This window comes from Cotesia glomerata, linkage group LG1 (genome assembly GCF_020080835.1).
Source record: "Cotesia glomerata isolate CgM1 linkage group LG1, MPM_Cglom_v2.3, whole genome shotgun sequence".
NCBI classification, from domain to species: Eukaryota; Metazoa; Arthropoda; class Insecta; order Hymenoptera; family Braconidae; genus Cotesia; species Cotesia glomerata.
In genome coordinates, this window is record NC_058158.1 from 36,259,878 (window position 1) to 36,283,556 (window position 23,679).

Consider the following 23,679-nt stretch of genomic DNA (forward strand, 5'->3'; position numbering starts at 1 on the left):
AACTAATATAAGTCAAATTGTTTAAAACATCATATTATTTATTGGTTTATTTATTAAATTTTACAATTTGAGTAAACAGTTCAACAATACATACACCATATATATTTTTTCTTAATAAATAATATCGAAATAATTCCACATTATCCAAAATATGTCTCTACGTTTTTTACAATTGAACTGATTAACATTTATTGTACCAATTCGTAGCTAAATACGTAAAATATTGTAATGTATTATTATAATAATTACGAAATATGGTAATATTTGTCTATAATAATCATATTATAAAATAATAATAATAATAATAATAATAATAAGTAGTAGTAGACGATAAAAAGCATTTTATGATTGAAAAAAAAAAATATATCTTTATAAATATTATACAATGTTAATTGTCTATGTCAATGATAATTGTCATTAACATAACAGCAATAAATAATCCATCGGTAAAGATTCGGCGAGATAAGAAATAGTTAAAGTTAATTCATAAATAAACGAAAGATTATGATAATGTCCAGATAACATGTAATAATTTTGGCTAGTATAAATAATTAATATCAAATTGCTCAATCTAATCGAGGATTTGCATCGGAATGAATACAACGGTCGTTTATTATTGCCTGTAATTAGTCTTATACTTCATATACAACTATACTCTTTCATCTAACCACAAGATTTGAATTCACTACAAACCGTATATGGAAGGCAGCCTCGCTCAAATTGATAAAATACAAGCTCACTTATCAAAAATAGTTAGAAGAATTTTTTTTTTTTTCATTCTATTATTTTTTGATTATAAATCTTTACTGGTAGTTATAATTAAAAGTATCAATAGCAATAAATTCTGTAAATATATAACAAAATAATTGCCCATTACGTACAAGAAAATATAAGTTGACGTAGATCAAAAAACAATTTCATAAATTATAAATTCTACATCATTATTCCACCCATCTACATGACAATTATTACACTTCCATAAAAAGATTTTTTGTTTTTAAAAGAATAACATAAAATTTAAATTCCACGTGTATTATAATATAATTTATAGCATTGTTGCGCTTATCTAGTTGTACATTTAAATATAACAGAGGAACAAAATTACTCATTCAACAAGCATGTACGGACCAACGCATCACAGACAGAATACGGATCACAATTACTACTAGGTCGCCTGTCTTCCAAGTATCCCTTCTTATCTTCGGCGACTCCTCGAGGAATACGAATACTGGCACCTCTGTTAGCAACCCCGGCGCTGAAGTCATGGATACTGCTGGTCTCGCACTTGCCTGTAAGACGACGTTCGTTGTCTTTTCCTCCACGTGGGTCATAAGCCTGAATGTGTTTCACGTGCTGTTTGCTCAATTTCTCAATAGCTTTCTCAATCTCAATAATTCCGTTTTCTTTGCGCATTGACTTGGTAGAGAAATTGGTGTGCGCACCGGCTCCGTTCCAGGATCCGTCAACGGGCTTAGGATCAAGAGTCACGATAACACCAAACTCTTCAGCTATGCGGTGCAATAAAAACCGGGCTATCCAGAGATCATCTCCACCAGCGATTCCAACGCAAGGACCAACCTGGAACTCCCACTGCGATGGCATTACTTCAGCGTTGGTACCAGCGATGTTTACTCCAGCGTACATGCAAGCGCGGTAATGCGCTTCGACAATTTCACGGCCAATAACTCTTTCAGCTCCTACACCGCAGTAGTAGGGACCCTGGGGTCCAGGAAAGCCATTCTTTGGCCAGCCCAGAGGTCGGTTGTCGAAATCGAGGAAAGTATACTCCTGCTCAATTCCAAACCACGGTTCTTCAGATTTTACAGCTTCCATGGCTTGATTACACCTGAAACGTTTGTTTGTTGCAGTTGGAGTCATGTCACTGGTGTAAGTCTCGCAGAGGACCAGTTTGTTGTTCCCACGGCGGATTGGGTCCCGGTAGATAGCTACTGGTAGCAGAAATACGTCACTGTTTCCACCCTCAGCTTGGTAAGTCGAACTACCATCGTAAGTCCATTTAGGAAGTTCTGCAATAATTACATTTTTATTTAGAGATAATGTAAATGTATATTTTTTTTTTGTTTAATTTCAGATTATGAATAAAAAATAATCAACAGCTGTTCATTGTGTATTGACACACATAGATACGCTAATTTTTTAATCACTTGAAATTAAGTGGTTATTACAGTAAGTCGATCAATTAATAATTATTTAACTGATAAATAATTGTTGAACAACTAACCCGACGGATGCTTGGGTACAAAGTCCAGAGTTCTCGTCTTTGATCGTATTCCCTCGCCGGTTCCATCGATCCAGATGTATTTTGCTTGAATTTTATTGTCTGGTTGAGGTAAATCCAAATACTTGTTCAGCAATGTCTTGTTGAGAGCCGCGTTCGGCGAATCTTTAAGCATCGTCCTTGACATGGTCGTGCTGAAATCAAAATTATTTTATTTTATTTATCTCAAGTGGGAAGTCATGCATAAATTATAATTTATCTTATAATTTAAAAAATAATAAATAAGTAAACAAATAATTTACAATAAAATATTACGCTTGAAATTAATTGATAAATGCGACATTGAAAAGATCAGTCGCTTTCTTCATATTATAATTTTATAATATTGAAAAATACTGGTTTGCTTTCAACTTTGCCGTAATTAATTATCATTTTAATATGTATATACATAAATGTAGACCTATAGAGTTGAAGTTAAGCCAAAGTACGCATCATTTTTAGTACAAAAATTCTTAACAAGTATATTACACATGAGCAAAAATAATAAATAGCTCTGCTAAACAATAAAACAACTTCTTGGCAGCATTTCCGTAAGCGCTCGGTACAGTGAAGTAAAATGTAATGAATACTTTATTACGCATATCATTTAGAAATAACAAAGAAGGGTATTTGACCGAGTTGACTTGACTCTAGTGAGAATAGATTGCTAATATTTCAATGTGCCATATTATCATTATTAGACTCTTTGATAACGAAATAAGCTAACAGCCAAGTCATTAGTTCAAATAAATAAGTAAATATTTGTATTTGTATAGACTATGAAATTTATTTTAAATAGATTTGGTAATAAGAGTTTATCTCTTTTGTAGCAATGAGAAAGCAAAAGAAAAAAAAACTATCGCAATCTCTTTTATACAAAAGTACAAATCAATATTGATATTTCATCAAACATGTACACGTAGACAATTTTATTTATGATGATTAACATTTCATCACTTAGTTAAAGCAAGACAGTACGGTAAAATCATTGAAATAATCCAATATGTGTATAAGTTTTAAAATTTTATTGGGTCATTAGACTGATTGAGATGATATCTCGTTGACATTTATCAAAAGCATTATTCTTATTTATCAATTATCGCGATCACTTAAAGTAGGTCGAGGAAAGGTTTCTTTATAATAGACTGTAATTTCTCTTATATTACAAATAAGACACTTTTGATATTTCGGGGTTTTGTAATTTATATAATTATAGTCATGTTTTATTCATAGATATTAAATATGTTCTCCATAGCCCCCGGAAATGGGAAGTTAGGAAAATTTATCCAAGTAATAGGGTGAATTATAGATGATAGGATGATTATAGAGTACCACTGTAATGATAATTAATAATCATAATAAAAATGACAGAGTAGTCATTGGAAGTATGTACTGGTTGCTTAATAATTTTCTCATTAAATAAATAACTTTGGAGGAATTTTTAGAAAAATTCCACGGAAACTTACCAGCTTATATGTCTTCCAAAAGTGATCCATAATGGCTTGTTACCTGATACAGCTCGTGAAAATATATTTGTTTCACAAACTTTCACCAAAATTCTCAAACCCATTTTTAATATTTAACAAATAAAAAGTATGAGTATAAAAAATATGTCAGTCAAAAGTAAAAAAAAATTCGAGTATTAAGTACAGACAGTGGAATGCAACATAAAATAAAAGGATAAAAAATCCTTTTTAAGTAAAAAAAAAAAAAATTAGTACAAAAGGGTTCCAAGTAGGATGAAAAGGTACACTTATAAATTCCCTTGATAATTGAGGGCCAAGTGAAGAACTGAATAACGATACTGACGATTGGAATATTTATATGGTGGCCAAACAGGTCCCCACTCTTCTTACATCGAAAAAACACATACAAGTAAGAATACAAATAATATAAGAGCTAATTTGTAAAACCTGATTAAATCGCTTTTATGTATGAAATTACTCCGAAATAATTGGCTTGTAGTTGAGATATGCTTTACACCAATAGATATTCCACTCCAACTATTAAACAGCAATATTTTACTTAAAATATTCAAAATAAAGTAAGTAAGTGAGATAAACTCTCTTATGGGTGGGTGCTGTATAGTGACTTCACTTTACGAAACATTATCAACCAGTTATTTTCAGAGACGTATGGGTATTGTGTATTTGTATGCATGTATCAGAAGCAACACTTGCTGTTGCGTATGTTACCTATATTAATGCACAGGATTTTGCTGTGCGCATGTTGACGTTAAACAATTTTAATTGATTTGTTGCAACGTATGCGTGAAACGCTCGGGGGTTGATAAACCGCATCAATTTTTTTCTAAAATAAATGTGATGACCAGCCATTAAAATATCCATTGTTACAGAAAATATTTATCCATATATTTTTAGTGATATTTTTTGTTTTTTTGAGATTTAAATATTTTCCCCTCTCTCCTCACTGAAAAAACCTTTCTTCGTACTCTCACGCGCTTACGTTACACTTCCCACTCTGTCAGACATCCATCTCATTAGGTCGCATCACGATTCACGTGATCGCGGCGTGTGAGACTGCGCATCGAAGATCTGACAATTCAAATTATTAATAATCGAATGTTTACTGTTTTAACGATAATTTTATTTACATTTTATTTAACACGAGAGTATTTTTTTATATTTATAATTTATTCAATAAATCACAATAAATCATAATTATTCGTGAATTGAAAAATAACTCCGAAAAAATGGAGTGTAAGTTTAATGACAGATCAGCTGTTGAAAATTTCAATGTCAAGTGAAATATTTTTTAAAGAAATAATTATTATTTTTATTACCAATAAAATTTTAAGTATTTATAATTTTAATAATTTAACAATTAATGATACTGAAATCAGCTGACATCTAAGAAATTTTTTATTTTTGTTGAAAATTTGTTTTAAAAAACGTATTATTAAAAAATTTTCACTCTGACATATTTTTTAAAGAAGAAATAATTATAATTTTTATAATTAGTAAAAACTTTCATTAATTACATTCTCAATAGTTTTAAAATTAATGATACTGCAATCAGCTGACATTTGACAATTCTTTTGATTTTTATTAAAAATTAGTTTTTAAATAAATATTATTAAAAAATTTGCACTGAGATATTTTTTAAAGAAGAAATAATTATAATTTTTATAATTAGTAAAAAAATTTTAATATTCATATTCTCAATATTAAAAAATTAATTATATACAAATAAGCTGACATTTGGCAATTTTTGTTAAAAAATTTGCACTGAGATATTTTTTAAAGAAGATCTAATTATAATTTTTATAATTAGTAAAAACTTTTAATTCTCATAATCTCAATATTAAAAAATTAATTATATCCAAATCACCTGACATCAGTCAATTTTTTTTATTTTTATTAAAAAAAAATATTTTTAAAAAATGTGCACTTGTAATTTTTCATTTAATTTCTAGATATGAATTTTCTTCATAAAAATTTTTTTATAATAATTTAATTGTCTGAAAAATTCAAAAAATTGACAAATGTTTTTTAATTTCAGTATCAAAAAAATTATTCTATTTATTCAGTGCAAAGTTCTTTGATTTCACTAAAATTTTTTTTTAATTAAACCAAAAAAATTAATTACTCGAAGATATGCTAGATAAGTACACGACTTAGCAAACAACAAAATTAACAGAGTTTTATTTGTTTACCTTTCATTAAATTAGCTCGAGTGCTTTATTAAGAACAAAGTAAGAATTTAAATAGATACAGCACGTGCATTGTATGATAAAGAAATAATAACAATAACAATGGACCTTTAATTAATGTCAATTTGTGCATTGCGTGCTTAATGTACTTGAAATTATTTTCCGTAATGACACCTGAGATTACTATAGATTGGCTAATAACTATGAAACTAAAATAGACTTTATCTCTTTTTTCTGTTTAACATAATATGCACGCTTAATTTGATATTTATTTATTAGTCCCGTATCGGATAATTTTATTCAATGTCAAGGAGGAAAAACTGAATGAACGTACAGCTGAGAATTATTTCAAGTAAAATTTAAATATTAGCAATGGACATAATGCAATCGATTTTTTTCTCCCGTCACCTGTCAATGCAATCTTTGATGAGCTTTTATACCGTAAAGCTGTATTCTTAAATGTAACAATCAATATACTTTGAATATAATGAAATATAATTATGGAGGAGAATAAAAGCTTTGTTAGCAAAACTGATTAAAGAACGCAGCTTTTGCTAAAAAAAACGTAAAGATGCTTTGTGCTATTAATAGCGAGACATTGAACAATATTCAGTTCTGCGGTGACAAAGAAGAGTAATGAAGGTTTTTTTAAACAAAGCTGTTCAATGATAATAATTTTTATTTGTTGATAATAATAAATAATTGTATTTTAATTTTTTTATGAGATATTTAGTAGCCAACGAAATAATTTTATGGGTAATTATATTTTGAAATAAATTTATTAATAATTCATATTTTCTAATGCGTTGTTTTACATCTTCCGATTTACATAAAAAATTAATTACCGGACGACTATTTTTTTTAGTACAAAAGAATAATTACTTTTAATAAAAAAATTTGTAATTATTAGTTTAAGCTGTTATTAGTTTAAACGATACAAACAAATTAATTTAATATTTACGTACTTTGTGCTTGATAATTGGTCTTTTAAATTACTCCAATTAAGACAGTAAATTAAATTAGCAACGCAATATATTAGCACTTTTCAAAATTATTTGAATAAATAAATAAATAAATAAATAAATGAATTAAATGGTAGAAAAGTTCTGAGAAAAAAAAATTACTGCGAATAAATATTTGCAGACCTATCACAACACTGGAACATTCGGTTTTAATAAATTGTAGTTATCAATGTTGATTAATTTAAAAAAGTATGTCAGTTTTTTTAACACAAAAAATATTAAGCAAAGATAGTTTGAGTATTTTTAGCGATGCATTAATATAAAAATATTTATATGAAATAAAATGCAGATACGAAGAATTTGCGATAATTAAAATTAACAAGCTCTGTTTATTTATTTATTTATTCTGTTTATTTATAAATAAATAAACAGAATAAAATAGTGAAAACTCACCTAGTGTATGATCACGATTGTCAAAAATAGATTGGCGTAAACGAAAAAAGAGTGTAGATGGACGATGCTCACGACGGACTCGATAAGTTGTCACTGATAACACCAAGCTTGATACTGAAGCTCCTACCTTCCAGCGTTATTTATGTAGCAATGCCGTCGCAGCTAAAGAACTGCCCTCACCGCACACGCTTTAATACAACCTTGATTCAACGTTGCATATGACATAACGATGATTAAACATGAACCACTGATCAGTCAAACTATTATGGTTGCGTGTCGTACGTTCTAAGCATGTCCTTGTTTTTACAATAATTTATAAAGAGTGCTGTGGCCCCTTTTTATCTCAATATACCGTCACTTTACATCCAGACTCAAATTGTAACAATAAACAGAGGTCTAGCCTACTAGTCATACGACCGGAGCATGTACTCTATGTATGATTCACCCACTTTTCTTCTTTCATTCATTGTCAGCTCTTGAGTCCACTGACCAGTTGAGATTATAACTTTCTTCTTCTTTATCTAATACATTTTTTTATTTGCTAATTTTTTTCTGATAAACAAGTCGATTTATCGTTACCAATCATTTTTTCTATATAAATGAAAACAACAACCATTATTTATATAACCAATTGTTGTTTTATCTATGGACGAATTGTCTGTATTGATAAACAGGAAAATAATATTATAAAAAAAAATTGTACAGTTAATTTGCATGCATGTTAAAAAATAACTGATACATCTTGGAAGTTGCATATTGGTTGTGATACATTGGTAATTACTGATTGGATAATTTAATTCAAAAATAATGTGATACTGCAACGACAGAGAGTAATATGAAAGTGCATTTAAATTTTAATAAAATGTATAATGCGCAATAAATAAATAAATTAGCTTAACTGTCCCACGTAGATAATGGACTAGTAATTGTGATAAGCGCCCTAAACGCATACACGACATCCGTCTCCAGGACCCTCTCAATATTTATTTTAGTCCGCGGTCAAACGATGCGTTTAAATTACCCTCGTAATAGTTGCGGTGGACCAACAGTGTCGGAAGTATTTAACTGGAGGAAATTATCTTCCTGCAATGTGACACTTGTCATTACAATTAGTGTTATTGGTGCATTGACATTGCAATGCCACATTGATCATCAATTACTTATTGAATTACATTAAATAAATTTAAAAGGAGTAATTTTAAAGTCTGATCATAATTTATCTTAATAATTTAAAGAACCGTGAATTGGTATTTAAATATGACTTATTTATTTATTTTTGCAAGAATTACTGAATTATTGATAATTTATGAGCATGCTTCAGTATTACTAAGTATCCAATGTTTACCTATTAAACTTTATTTATCACATTACTGTTTGTAGACAAAGGATAAGCGATTTTTTTTATTTTTATTTTGATAATGTATTTACTCCATTTAACCAATTTTAAAATACTAAGTTATCACGTGTGTACTCGTTACGTCTTTTATGACTTTCACAACATTCTGTTGATAAGACTAGGTAATTTTTTGTCAAATACTCTGCTGTCATTCTTAATTTAAATAATTATTTAAATTGTAATAAAGCTATAGCTGCGAGTTTAACAATTTTATGACATTATTATTGATTATCTTTAATTTTATAATAAATTTTATTTCTTAAAGTACTTACTATACATTATTTAACACAGTAATATGTAAAACATTTAGTTTTTTTCAGCATTTTCCTCAACACCTTCTTCCCAAGGCCTTTCAATCCGTTTATTTTCCCAGTGGTCAATATCAAGCTGTAAGAAAAAATTAGTTGTACATAAACATTTTTTTATATAGTGATAAATATAGTTGATTAGACTAATCGTCTATAACTAAGTATTGATTGACGCAAAATGCAGTCATTAATAAGATCATAATTTGCAATAACATTTTCCTTCTCGCGCACTTATTTGCATTTCATAACAACAAATAACGTGGAGCATTGATGTAAACAATAAATATTATTGAATATTATAATATCACTAATTAATTAATTTACTTTTGAATACTAATTACCTGGTTTTTTAATTTTTCATACTGAGATTCTAACGTAAGCTCCTGAGGTTTTCGTAAATTAAGCCCTTTGTGTTTTGCTTCGTCTCTTACCGATGATACTTTTCTATACTTGTATCTACAACAAATATATTTTAATAAATAATTGTTTTAAATTTTTTGTCTTGGAATCTAAGTTCCCTAAAATATAAGAATAAAAAAATAGTTATGCTTTATTCTAATTAATTTATGATAGAAATGATTAAATTACCTTACATCTGTAACACGTGATAATCCAAAAGAACCACCGATACAAAATAATATAAATGGGATCCCATATCGTAAATGTTTTTTCTTTAAAAATTTTGTCAGTGTTTGTTTGTACTTCAAAAAATGTACTTTAAACATAATGACCTAATTTGTAAAAGATTTAATAAATTAATAAAAAAGTTTACATTTGTTTTTTATTTCAAACAACTAAATTAGATGCTGATGAAATAAAATACAAAGAAAAATATAGAAATTCTTATTTTAATAATTTCTAAATTATTTCGATAAATAATAAAAATTACTGCACATTGTGAAAATTAAATTAGCAGACATCTGACAATTTCTAGGATTTTTCTGATTAAAAAAATTAATCCAAAAAAATAAAAATTCTACACGTAGAAAATTTGAAGAACTATAAGTGCAATTAAAAAAAAAATTTAGTTTCAATTTAATTAATGAAAAAAATTTTCAAACGTCTGCTGGTTTCAGTATCATTCTCAAATTTACTGTTTCTTTGAAGAAATTTTTCCTGAGTAATAGATAAACATTTAATGATTTTTTTATATTATTATGTAAAAATTAAGTGTGTGTTTTTGAAAAAATTTTGATTTTATTTCAATAACATAAAATACATTTTTTAAAAAATGGAAAAGTTTATTTGCTACTTTAGCTGAGACAAAGTTTCAAAAGAATAATTGTTGTCATCACACGTTTTTAAATGAATGCAGAAATAAATAATACAAATATTCTTATTTACAAATTGAAAAATTATCTTTTAAACATTGAAAATGTAATTGAAAAACAATTTTAAAGGTTAAGTATCAAAACGTCATAAAACCGGTGTTAAAACAAAAAGGATTAACTAAAACAATGAATTATTCATCAATAGTAAAAAAAATGAATAAAAATGACATGCTTACTTGTTAAGAACTGGGTATTATTTCAAAAATAAATAAATAAATTCATTATTTTCACAAGAAAACAATGTGTGTATTTCTGTTATTAGTATAAAACTACCACAGTGATGGCGCTGAGTGCGAAATCCATTTACTTAAATTAAAAAAAAAAAATTAACAATATTGGTACAACTGACGTTTGCTCTGAAATCGAAGAAGAAGAACACCGCCATCTGTGGGAATGAAGGAAAATTGGGTTGTCCAGGATTGGTGGTCTACTGAAAGCTTTTGTAAGAGATGGAGCTGGCCCTGTGAAACTGTGAATAGTAAAGAAATTGTAAGTAACGAAAAGGTACGCTTCTTGGTAGTTATTGAAATCTATATCAAGTACATTTTTTTTACAACCGGTTAGAAATGTTAAATATGATAAATATTATATTTTCACAGTATTCCTATCAATAAGTGGTAATTATTTAATCATTATTAGGATAATAACAGCAACTTGAGATACATTACGTGGCCTTATTGCTTGGGATTCCTCCATTTGTGATTATTCTTAATTTTTTGTGTTTTACTCGACCGATGATTGGTTTAGGTTAAAAGATTCAACTTTAAAAACAAAAAAATAATTTTGGTAATGTCATTAAACTTTAACTTTTTAATTATTATATAATCTACTGATGCATATGTTTAGATAACGATTAGTATTTATGCATTTGTTTACTTATTGTAATTATTCAATTAAAAATATGCAGTGCGTCTCGAAACTAGAGTACCCGTGAGATGAATCTCATAAATATGTGAAAGCATAAATATTTACAACTACAATTCAATTATTATAAATTATTTTTCAGTAATTGACGATTAATATTGTATATAAATTATAGGGCTTCAATTATGTCTACAATACTTCAGAATAAACGGTCCCAATCACCGGGATTGAAGCAAGTAAAAGTTGACAACTGGGGATCATTTTTTCTTCAAAGACTTCAACAACTTTACCATGAAGAAGAATTACTTGATCTTACGATTAAATTTCCCACAAGTGACATCACAGTACAAGTAAATATTTCATTATTTATTAATTTATTTTTAATGACTTTATTTGATCTTAATTTTTTATAATATTTGTTTATTATTAAAAGGCACATCGGCTTGTCATCACGACGTGTACTGATTATTTTATGCAGTTAGAACGTAAGCAAAAAGAAAAAGAAGATTACGATGGCGTACTTGTCATGCCACCTGACATGCCTTATGAGTGTGTTAAATCTATTATAAGGTTTGTATTTTTTTTTTTTTTAATTTTATTATTGACGAGTCTAATTTCGTTTTAAAATTTTAATTTAACAATTGTGTTACAAAAATATTATTAATTTATCTTTTTAACAGTTTTATGTACACGGGGCATTTAGAGTATTGGACCTCTGAACAGAATGCTCTGTATAAAACTGCACAAAAAATGAACATGGCAGTTTTAACAAAATTGCTAGATGCACAATTTAATACAAGTAATCTTCAAACAAGCCCGGTTACTAATGAAAAAACATCTGTGTCATTGCAATCAAAAGTAGTGAGCCCGAATAAAAAAACATCAATTCATCAGACAATGCCTACGACACCTTTACCCGGCAGAAAGTATGCAAATATTTATTTTTTAATTATTTTTCAACGACAGATAATTATTTTACTTAATAAATTTTATTTTCAGGTTGCCTATTTGGAGGAGAAAAATAGATTCTCCGTCAATGAATGATTCTGGATCGTATGGACACAGGCACAATGAAGCTAACTCCGGTCCGTCACGGTTTGATCTGCCGGAGGTGGAAGATATTGCTTTGGGAGTATTTTCTTCGTTTGATGACATAACATACAACACAAAACCGATTGTTAGAGCTACTAGTGACTCGAATGACAAAAAGAACGAGAATCGTTCAAACCGCAATGACACTGACGATGACGACGAGGAGAAAAACTGGGACAATAATTCCGATGATGACTGGATCAGTACTAAGTCTAATTCTAGATCACAAGACGGCGCTTCTGCATCCAAGCGCGTTCGGTTTGAGCTAGAGGAAAAAGAAAACTTAGAAAAGAGCAAGAATTCTTCTCAGAGTTCGCCTGAGTCAATTAACAACCACGCTAAGATAATTCGAGAAGTACTGAAAAAGTATCCGCATCTAGTTAAAAATAACAAGAATATCCGCCTGAAAATAATGCAAAAAGAACCCAAGTCCTCAGAAAGTTCTTCGAGCAAGACAAAAGTATCTTACGTGGTATTAAAATCGGATCACTTGATACCCGACGCCACTGAGAGCGAAGAGAAGAATGACGGTAATGATTCAGGTCCTTGGAAATGTCACAAATGTGATTTAGATGAAGAATATCATAATTATTATATGTACCGTAGACACATGCAGGATGTGCATGATGAGAAATTCGATCCGCGCGTTTGCGAGCATTGTGGTTACAAGGCAGCTAAACGTAACATTTTGATGTACCATTTGTACACAAAACACAACGTACCACCCCCAATGAGTATGTCTTTCCCCAAATGCCATGCCTGTAATTACGTAGCTCTATCCGAAACATTGCTCGTAAGACATCAAATCAATCATAAACATCGCCCGTTGTCATTGTCACGCTCAAGTGTCTCTGACGAGATCCAATGCGTCCAGTGTGGCGAAGCTTTCAAAGATGTTAGCGAATTAGCTAATCATGAGATCAACACAGGTCATGGAACAAACATGAACGGAAAAGACAAAGGTTTCCGTTGTCCTTATTGTCACAAGGTATTTGTCAGATCAACAAATTTGCGTGTACATATTGATTGTCAGCATAAAAAACAGGAAGTTATGCCAGCTGAATCAGAAATGTTACCTTCGATACCGCTAGAGCCTTCTTCTGAAGCTGAAGCGCTCAGTAATGTCGCTAGCGGAATAGCCGCTTCTTTAGGTGTCGGAGATACTATCACTACGGAAACCATCACTTCAGATCATCAGGAAATTCATACCACAGAAACAAGCTATGTAGTTAATGAAATGGATTTAAACAACATCACTCACGAGGAAGCTTTCAACGGTCATGGCCAACAAATGATTATGCTGATTGATAATGATAATTATCAGCAAGGTGAACTTTCACAGGAGGTACACAACCAACAACCACAACAGATTCATATTTCGAGCAATGAACAAGTAGTTATGCAAAATACTGAAGAAGGAGGAATGATTGTTTACATTCATGGTACTGACGACTCGTCAAGCCAGGCTTACGCGACTTACCAGACCGTCGCTAGTCATGATACTGAAGAAATAGTCGAGGAAGTTGTTGAAGAAGTTCTTGAGGAAGGTGATACTGAGCATAGCGATCAAAATGTTGCGGAAGGTGAGGATGGAAATCAGGAGCAGGTAGAAGAAGTTATTCAGTATGTCGAGGAAGAAACGGAAATCGTTGAGTATGATGAAGAGCAATCACAGAGTAACGATGGAAATCAACAAGCTCAAGAGCCCATGATGATTATTGAAGAGGAACATCTTGAACGCGTTGAAAGCGCCAATGAGGAGGAGACCAAACCTAAAATGTCTTCTGATCTGGCTGGAGAGTGGGATGAAGATAGCATGGAGATGGCTGATTCGTGAATTAAATAAAAATTATCCAATGTATCTTTTAAGAATTTATTAATATTACTAAGTATATTATATTATTATTATTATTAAATTCCATTTTTTCATTTTACTTAAAAAAAAAATAACCGATTGTCATTTGAATAAATATTTGTAAAAGATTGAATAATTTTTACTTGTGTGAGTAATTAGCTATGATTCGGAAATCAATTTTCATTGGGGAGGGGGGTTATTATTATTTACAATTTACTATAATTTAAATGTGCATTTTATACTGTATAACAGAGCTTGTGAATTTTATTGACTTGGATCATTTTTATTACTATGTATTAATTAAAAAAAAAAAAAAAAAAAAAAAAAACAAAATCTATGTAGAAGCTTAAATTAAAAAAAAAAAAAAACAAAGGGAAATGATTTATAAATATATATATATATAAATAAATTTAAATACGGCAATCAAATAGTATTTTATTTAACGACAAAAATCTTATTATTATAAGAAATTAGCAATAATAGTTTATTGTTTTGATAACGATAGTAAATAAAAATTGTAAAACTTAATATTTTTTAGCACAAAAACTATAATTATTACATTGATTATAATGTAATAAATTTGAATGATTAATTTGAAATAAATATACAAATAAAATGTAATACTTATTTAATTATAGTATGAAATCCTACTAATTTATAAAAATTACTTACCACTGTCTCAGCCTTTGAATGTTGAAATTTTGCTAGCAATTTTTTTTTCGTTCTAATTTAAAGTACAAATATAAGTGAATTATTTAAAATATTTATTTTTTAACATAAATTCAATTTTCTTTTTTTAATTTATAGTATGTTAATAAAAAAAGAGGGCGTATAGTACATTTAGAATATTTATTTGGCTCGTAAGATTGTCGCAATTAATTCGATGTTTAACATTACATAAAATCTAAAGTCAGCCTTTTTAAGGCTTTTTATAAAAATTTGGCCTTATTAATTAATCAATAATTATAAATTGTTTATCAATAATAATATAAGGTCATGAAAAATTTATTTTTTTTGCAGTAAAAGTATTAATATTCGTTATACTGAATTCTATTTATTTAAACTGCATTTTGATCGTCGATTTTTAATTACAATTGAATAAATGAGTTATAAAAAAAATGCAAGTTCATTAACATGTTTAAAACAGAAAAATGTTGAGTATATTGATGTATATGTAAAAAATGTATAAGTACTCTTAAATTTAACATTTGGTTGTGTATATTATAATGGACAGAGCAATTTAATGCAGCAGAACTTATTAAAATTGCCCGTTCTTTTGGTAATTCTCTATTTATCTATTACATTATTTAAGGTGATTAAAAAACAAGTCTAAAAGTACGTATGGAATGAGTTGGTTATAGTCTTGGAATGAGATGAGTTTTACTGAAAGTATCTCGATCGAATGGCTAGGATTTATCATTTATCATTGGTAACAATAATTAACAAGATACGTCTATACAATCTTCAAATTAAGTTCATTTCTTCTGTCTCTTCTCATCTAATGGAAGGATTTTAATGATAACTGCACAAAGCTTTTCGAGTATCATCTTCTTTTCAATAATTTAGGTACTAGTGACGCCTTTTCGTGCCACTAATAAATTTAATATAGGATGCTTTCGTATATAGCCGACTGCTTTTTTATGAGTCACCATCGTAAAGTCATACCCATTGCACTGCAATATTTTATCATGCATCCTCAGACCACTCCTGGCTGCCGGCGAACCTTCATGCACTTCCGTCACATATATGCCCTTAAATATCACAGAGTTAATAATGACTTTAATGCAAAGTCATGAAGACCTAAAATAATTAAAATAAAATAATAAATACATTATCCGTATAGCCTTGAGGACTCTTCCGATAATCTTGGTCTATTCCACCTCCAATTTTAAACCCACATTTCATTACTTCTTCACCGTGAGCATCAATTTCCGTTTCTTTTTGAAGCGTTATCGGTATCTGCAAAATAAAAATCCATTTTAATGTAAATAACAATTGTGATGGAATAAACAAATTATAAAATCACTTATCGATTAAGCACTAGGTAGTATTCAACTGGTAGAAGTACTCAATAAAAAATATATAAATCAACCCAAAAATATCGAAGTAATTAATTATTAAAAACAGTACTTACACTCAAACATTCCATAGCTGTGCCAGCTTGATGCTGGAATGCCATTTTTGCACACATCTTGATAAATTTGTAGTATTTACTCTCTGTCAAGTACTTATTGCCGATAATTAACACGAGGTTAATTATAATAATTTTATCTATATGTTTATTTTTTAACTTACACTTTATGCTAACTACAAAATAACTAAAAATATTAAATTACAACAGCATTTTATAGTGGGGAATTTTATAGGAGTAATTATGAAAAGAAATTATTATTTCATGAATCACAGCTAAGTTATTATTCACTTCAATACACCTAACACTATGAAGGTAGCTACGATTCAATACATTAATTCTAAGTAATTTTCTACACAGATAAGTATCTACAGACACATACTTAAAAGTTTCAAAATTTTTTGTGAATGTATATTTATATTATCATATTATTATGTATGTCAAGTCAGACTTACTACATTTATTGAGACGTAGTACTTGTCCAAAAAATTTATGATGAGTCAATGTATGACGTTATTTTAACCTAAGGTATATTATATGTTTTTTTATCATTTTTTTTAATAAAAAAATCGAATGGTTCAAATGCGTGCGCATTTGTAGACACGCGTGCGCGGTGTTTTTTAAAAAATTTTAACACTTCAAAGAAAAGACATGGAAAAATTTTGAAGGTTTATAAAAAATAAAAGTTCACCTAAAACAAATTTTCAGTTTATAAATTTCAATTTTTTTAAATTTACTATGATATATTCCAAAAATTGAACGGTAAGATATTGAATATAAGTAATGTATAACTTTTTTTTTCAACTTTCAGAAGCAGAACAATATTGAAGAAAAGAAAAAATTATGAAGATATTGAAAAATGTCTTTAATTACAAAGTATAATTAGCGAAATAAAAAAATGTATTGGTCTTCTTTATTGGATTATTTCTCTGTAAATTATTTTTGATTTTATTTTATTTTATAAATTATTATATACTATAATATGCGCACCCGTGACTTTAAGGCCGTGCGATGGTTTCTTCGCGAAGAATGTGTTAATACAATAATTAACCACGTTCTAATCGATAATAATTAGCATGACTAACAATTGCCCGACTTTCATCATCATAAACTTTGAAATCTACTAAAAAAAAATTCTTCCACATCATAAATTTTCTAAATGATCATTATATATAAATAATGCAGAGCTTTCACCGGAAGAAACTTCACTTAAAAATAATATGTGTGCAATTAATGATATTAGATAAGCAAATAAAATATCATCGAAAAATGATTGAAAAGATATATTCTAATTTTCTTAATCTCAATTTAGATTCTACTTTCCTTTTATTGACATTTCATTTGTTTTGATAGTGAAATTGAGAGACATCTAATAATTTAAAAATTTTTTTAGCAAATAAATTGCAGCAAGAAAAATTTATTTAAAAAATTTCATACTTAGAAACTTTAAAAAATTATAAATGCTATTTTCCAAAAATAATTTTTCCATACTTAGTTTATTAAAAAAATTAAAAAGTTGTCAAGTGTCCGCTAATTTCAGTGTCATCATTTGTCAGATTAAAAAATTGTCTTACGCCTGTTTCATTTTTATAAAAATAAAAAAAAATCTTCGACAGTTTTCAATATTCAAAATAAAAAGAAAACTTTTTGTGATTTAAGCAAAAAATGCTGAAATCATGAAAAGTAGTCCTCTGGACCTAGGGTCGCTCGTCTGGCCCTGGAATTTGAAGAAACAATTTATTACTACTATTACTATTATTATTATACAGGATCGATGGATTCGCGCACAATCTAAGAGAAAAACATATAGAATTATACCAAATCGCAGAAGTGTATGTTCTTGACATATACAATAGTTCCATCTCTCTTCTTTCCAGGTCTTATTTAATAACATGTCTTTGTCGGCATTCCTAACCTTGAAATCAGCTCCGACTAAACTACCCCCTGGATGGTGTGTGAAGCGCCTGTGTCTACGTATTCGCAACCACCCACGGAGAGTTCTCTGCATGTGGGGTGTGTTTTTCTCGCACTATCACATGACCGTCTTGCGTATGTATAGGATGCGCCACTGTGAAATTGTGTACAGTACGTACGACGTAAGTGTGTTGGTTCACGACTCACGGCTTTGGCTAAAAGTAAGTGAGCGAGAGCATGTTGGCTGGTAGGTTAGCGAAGTGACTGGATAGAAGGATAAAGGTTGCAAAAAGGTCAAGTTTTTGGTCGGAGTTTTTGTATATTTTTTTTTTTTATTTATATTTATCTTTATCTTTATTTAAATATTTACCTGATAAAAATATAGATTTATAGTGGAGTGTTGATGTGGAGTGCACGGATGATTGACAGTGCTTTAGATTTGCGCGCGTTTACTACGAATTTTTATGACGAGATAACACGTACAACGGGAGTCAAGAAAAGCTGAACCCACCAGCACCAGCACGTACACCAGCACCAGTGCGTTATCATATATAATTACCATCATTACATTACCCACTAAATACATAGTCTAGTGTAGTTCCCACTCTCGTTTTGTTGCGACGAACTAAAGAGGTTAGATGTACCGAGGTTAAAGAAACAGAGCTTGAGTGAGTGCTCAATACTCCAAGGACGATGGACTTGGGTGTACAGTAAGGAAACTGAACCTAAACCTAAGCTTGCTTGATGGATTGTGGGTTGAGTTGCTAGTGCCCGGGTTCGAAAGCTAAGAAGCATGGTACAACGACCGGTTGCACCGAGACGTAATGTCAGGATACTCCTGATCGGCGATCAAGGAGTCGGCAAGACCTCCCTGATTCTGTCATTGGTCAGCGAGGAGTATGCTGAGGATGTTCCTAAGAAGGCTGAAGAAATTACAATACCTGCTGATGTTACGCCTGAGCAGGTTCCCACACACATTGTTGATTATTCTGGTGAGTATTGTTGTCTGTTTACTGTTAACAATTAACTGCCTATTGTTTAAGATGTCAGGTGTTTTTTTTTATCATTATTTATGATACTATGTTAACTGTTTATTAATTATCGAATGTTTTTATTGTATTTTTTTATAGCTACGGAGCAGACGGATGATCAGCTGAAAGAAGAAATTCAAAAAGCCCATGTAATTTGTGTAGTTTATGCTGTTGATGACGATGACACACTTGACAGGGTTGCTAATTACTGGTTACCGCTTATCAGAAAGTACTCCTCCAGCAATAGATGTCCTGTCGTGCTGGTTGGAAATAAAATAGATCTTGTCGACTACTCAAATATTGAAGCGTACCACGCGATCATGAAGAAGTTTTCGGAGGTTGAAAGTTGCATTGAGTGTTCTGCTAAAACGTTACAAAATATTTCTGAAATGTTTTATTATGCACAAAAAGCTGTACTTCATCCTACAACCCCACTTTACAATGACAGTACACAAGAAGTAATTTATTATTTATATTTTTTTGTCATATTAATTATTTTACCGTAATTATCTAACTTGGTTTTATTTTTTACAGCTTACTGAAGAATGTAAGGTCGCTTTACAAAGAATATTTAAAGTAAGGACTATAAATTTTACATATATATTTATTTTATTATTAACTGATAATTTATTAAATTGATTGATTTATTTAGATATATGACTTTGACAATGACGGTTTATTAAATGACATGGAGCTAAATGCTTTTCAACAATCGTGTTTTAATACACCACTGCAGCCACAAGTACTTGAAGATGTCAAGGCAGTTCTTTCAAAAAATATCAGCGATGGTACTTGCAACGGCTGTGTTACTATGAAAGGTTTTATGTATTTGCAGTGTTTATTTATACAACGTGGGAGAAATGAAACAACATGGGCTGCTTTGAGAAAATTCGGCTATGACAATGAATTACAAATGTCTAAAGAGTATATTCACCCTCCGTAAGTATTTTATTTATTTAAATTTTTCATCTGTATGACGTATCTTTTTTTTTTTTTTTTGAAAAAGAAAATTTTTATTAGTCACAAATAAAGATACATAGTAGAACAAGTTTAAAAATTACTAAAAAAAAATTGGATAAATAAATAATGTGATGCTACTCATGGTAGATCTCAGCATTTACAATATAAATAAATAACTTATTAAGTTGACAATATTTGGTAGTTAAAAATATTACGTTACACTGAGAAAAAAAAGTACTACTCTTGAGAAAATTTTTTTGCCACAAGAATATATATTCTTGATAATTTTCAAGAATATATTTTCTTTTCTCAAGAATTGATCGAATTAATCAAAGTATTTTTTGTTTAATTCAAGTGAACCTATTTGTTTGTTAATCTATTAAAATTAATGCCAACATTTTATTATCATGATAGATATTGATATTCTTTTATCAAAAAAAACCAAAATTAATTTAAAACGATTCTTGAGCCAATAAATTTTTTTTTAGACAAAAAAATTTTTTTTTCTACGTGTAATTTAGATGTAAAAAAATAGTTTTAAAAAAATACATCTGAACTCTGTATGACGCATCTCTTACTCTATAATTTATGGTATCATTTACAGCTTGAAAGTACCGCAAGGATGTACAACGGAGTTGTCTCACAAGGGACAAGAATTTTTAACAATATTGTTTATGCAGCATGATAGAGATCGTGACGGTGCTTTATCACCCTCTGAGATGGAATCATTGTTTTCACGTTGCGTAACTCCGCCATGGGAAGATGAGTATAAATATACAGTAGCGACTAATAAGAAGGTAAGCTAATTTTTAATTTACTATCATTAGTAGTTTTTATTGATATTAATAAAATTTATTATATTGTACTTGTAATATTTTTTTAGGGTTGGATAACTTATCAAGGGTACATGTGTCAATGGGCACTAATAACTCTAACCAATGTACGTAAAACACTCGAATACATGGCGTATCTCGGTTATAATATATTTAATGATGAATGTCAAACGAGTGCAGTGACTGTTACAAGAGAGAAAAAATTAGATCTCGCTAAAAAGCAGTCCAGTCGTAATGTTTACACTTGTCATGTAATTGGACCAAAGAGTAGTGGTAAAACGACACTGTGCAGGAGTTTTGTTGATCCTAAACTTGAGGTATATATTTTTATTTGATTGTTTTTTTTATTAGTCATAAAAAAAAATTGTAGAATGAAAGCTAATTATTTTTTCTTACAGAAATTAAATAATGATAATGTACCATCAAATGCAAATGTTACGGCAAATACAGTACACGTTTATGGCCAAGAAAAAACAATTATTTTACGAGATATAAATATAATGAACGTTCAAGATGCCTTGACTCCCGCACAAATTCAATGTGATGCAGCAGCACTTGTATATGATGCAAGTAATCCTAAATCTTTTGAATACATTGCGCGAATTTACATTGTAAGTATTATTATTATTCTTTTTTTTTTAATTTAAAATTATTATTTATTTTTGAAGGTATTAAAATTATAACGGAATATTTTTACAGAAATATTTTGCTGATAGCAAAATACCTGTATTAATAATAGCGAATAAAAGTGATTTGTCAGAAATCAAACAAGAGTATTTACTGCAACCAGCAAGCTTTTGTAACAAGTACAAATTGATGCCACCGCAGCCGTACAGTGTTACGCGAACAGTTAGGCCTGAAATATTTGTTAAATTAGCAACAATGGCAGCATTTCCGTAAGTATTTTTTTATAAATATTAAAAATTAAAAATAGTTATAAATGATATTGTTTTCTGATTCTTATTGCATAAGAATGCTTAAAAAATATTGATAGATTGCTTCTTTAAATTTAAGACCGTTGAAAAATTTATAAATTACCCGTAGACTCATGTCTCCCCCTACTTGATAAATTTATTTACTGTCCCTCAAGTACACAAATTATTTCGCTCATAAATTCACCATTGAATGCTTTAGAATTTTTTCGCGTTTGAATTTTTTAATAATAATTTTAATATAAAAAATGAATAAATAATTTGAAAGTACAATGAGAAAAGACTAACGGAAATTTCGTGTTTAGCCGCTTTCAAGCAGCGTGGGTATTATTTTACAAACACAGGTTGGTTAAAATTATACACTGTATAGCTAATTTTTTCTTATATAGGCACGTTAATAGACTTACAAGCAATTCACCAAGTAATTGTGTATTAATTATTAAAACAAAACAATTATCTACGTCACTAGCTATTGTACAGGCTTATTAAATTGTTTCTTTATTTTTTGTTCAACAATCACACACCCCATGTCACCTATTGATAATTAAAAAAAAAAAACGATATCATTAAATGTACCATTGACTCAATGTAACTGACTCTTTTCAGCACTTTTCGACGTATGGTCCACATGTTGCTTGACAATCCTTCACCAAGTCAATGGTGGAGTTCTTTTACAAGGTCTCTGTTTGCCTTTATCATTAAAAAAACAGACATATATTTTAATACTATTTATTGTTTTATTAATTTAGACAAAACTTTAATTATTTAACTGTGGGTGTGTGGCATGTGCATGCCATCAACAAACGAATCATCATTTAATTTAAATACATCTTTTATTTTCCAAGCTTTACAAATTAATTAAATAGAAACAATTATTTTTCACAAGCCTGAACATTGCTTATCAACAAATTATTTATTTACTTTAACAGAAACTGCTGTCGTGTAATAAACAAAATTAATTACACGACAACAATAATTTATGTTTAATAAAAATTAAAATTCAAATATGCGACAGTATTGATTGATTGTGCTTTTTTATTACAGACACATGAAGCAGTTCGGATTGATGCAAGGCGACTCAGTAGTTTGGTGGAAAGCTGGATTAGGACTTGCAGCAGCTACCGTTGCTGGTTTTATTATGATGAAAGTCTTCAATTCAGAAAAAAGATAGTCTACCATTATATTTTATTTTTTTTCGTCCCTCGTAATCGTACAGAACCACTTGTTTAAAGATACCTTATCCTTAAGCACGCGTTAAGTTAATAAAATACTCTATTATCCCATTACGTTTTTATTTTTATTTTACCTCCTAATCCAAATTACTTTTTTTTTTAATTAAAAATCAGAAAAAAAAAATAACAATTGTCTACTAACAATTTATTAACTCCAGAAATAAATTACAAGCATTAATTTGTTTGTAAACACAATAATGATTACAATCAATTATCTCTCAACATTTAACCTTGATAATTTATTCAGATAATGATTAGCGGTTACTATTTACTCTATTTTCTTTTTGTTTAACTCGTTTTTCACAAATATAACCCTCACTGTTTGGTTTACGTTGGATTTATCCAGTATGATAACAAGATATCAGGTCTATCATTTCCTTCATTGTCAATGACTTTAATTTAAACTCCAATTACCTTTCATTGAATCAGAAGTG

The 23,679-nt window shown here is 29.3% G+C and overlaps 4 protein-coding genes across 13 annotated transcripts; 2 read left to right on the forward strand and 2 right to left on the reverse strand.

Annotated features, from left to right (window-relative positions):
- Window positions 1-20: 20 nt before the first annotated feature.
- Window positions 21-7,840, reverse strand: LOC123273268 (glutamine synthetase 2 cytoplasmic). Of its 2 annotated transcripts, none has more exons than XM_044740665.1 (3): window positions 7,367-7,840; window positions 2,243-2,433; window positions 21-2,027 (listed from the first exon to the last, which is right to left on the reverse strand). In XM_044740665.1, exons 2-3 carry the CDS (start codon window positions 2,424-2,426, stop codon window positions 1,102-1,104), a joined length of 1,110 nt encoding a protein of 369 aa, XP_044596600.1. In that variant the 5' UTR covers window positions 2,427-2,433; window positions 7,367-7,840; the 3' UTR covers window positions 21-1,101. The 2 variants fall into 2 exon arrangements, with proteins under 2 accessions (XP_044596600.1, XP_044596589.1); XM_044740654.1 differs by lacking the exon at window positions 7,367-7,840 and adding an exon at window positions 3,745-4,517.
- A 2,901-nt stretch (window positions 7,841-10,741) lies between these two features.
- Window positions 10,742-14,327, forward strand: LOC123273066 (centrosome-associated zinc finger protein CP190). Of its 6 annotated transcripts, none has more exons than XM_044740260.1 (6): window positions 10,743-10,905; window positions 11,001-11,187; window positions 11,441-11,615; window positions 11,699-11,835; window positions 11,946-12,191; window positions 12,265-14,327. In XM_044740260.1, exons 3-6 carry the CDS (start codon window positions 11,451-11,453, stop codon window positions 14,192-14,194), a joined length of 2,478 nt encoding a protein of 825 aa, XP_044596195.1. In that variant the 5' UTR covers window positions 10,743-10,905; window positions 11,001-11,187; window positions 11,441-11,450; the 3' UTR covers window positions 14,195-14,327. The 6 variants fall into 6 exon arrangements, with proteins under 6 accessions (XP_044596213.1, XP_044596222.1, XP_044596195.1 ...); XM_044740261.1 differs by having other exon boundaries at window positions 10,743-10,890; XM_044740278.1 differs by lacking the exon at window positions 11,001-11,187 and having other exon boundaries at window positions 10,742-10,905.
- A 715-nt stretch (window positions 14,328-15,042) lies between these two features.
- On the reverse strand, window positions 15,043-16,578 carry LOC123273347 (tax1-binding protein 3 homolog). Its single transcript, XM_044740753.1, has 3 exons — window positions 16,347-16,578; window positions 16,043-16,171; window positions 15,043-15,963 (listed from the first exon to the last, which is right to left on the reverse strand). The coding sequence occupies exons 1-3, from the start codon at window positions 16,401-16,403 to the stop codon at window positions 15,775-15,777; spliced, it is 375 nt and encodes a 124-aa protein (XP_044596688.1). The 5' UTR covers window positions 16,404-16,578; the 3' UTR covers window positions 15,043-15,774.
- Window positions 16,579-18,418: 1,840 nt separating this feature from the next.
- On the forward strand, window positions 18,419-23,299 carry LOC123273163 (mitochondrial Rho GTPase). Of its 4 annotated transcripts, XM_044740427.1 has the most exons (12): window positions 18,419-18,550; window positions 18,643-19,249; window positions 19,388-19,746; window positions 19,823-19,864; window positions 19,941-20,227; window positions 20,853-21,045; window positions 21,132-21,398; window positions 21,480-21,692; window positions 21,781-21,977; window positions 22,319-22,357; window positions 22,620-22,691; window positions 23,058-23,299. In XM_044740427.1, exons 2-12 carry the CDS (start codon window positions 19,051-19,053, stop codon window positions 23,182-23,184), a joined length of 1,995 nt encoding a protein of 664 aa, XP_044596362.1. In that variant the 5' UTR covers window positions 18,419-18,550; window positions 18,643-19,050; the 3' UTR covers window positions 23,185-23,299. The 4 variants fall into 4 exon arrangements, with proteins under 4 accessions (XP_044596362.1, XP_044596370.1, XP_044596378.1 ...); XM_044740435.1 differs by lacking the exon at window positions 22,319-22,357 and having other exon boundaries at window positions 18,514-19,249; XM_044740443.1 differs by lacking the exon at window positions 22,620-22,691 and having other exon boundaries at window positions 18,518-19,249.
- The last annotated feature ends 380 nt before the right edge of the window (window positions 23,300-23,679 follow it).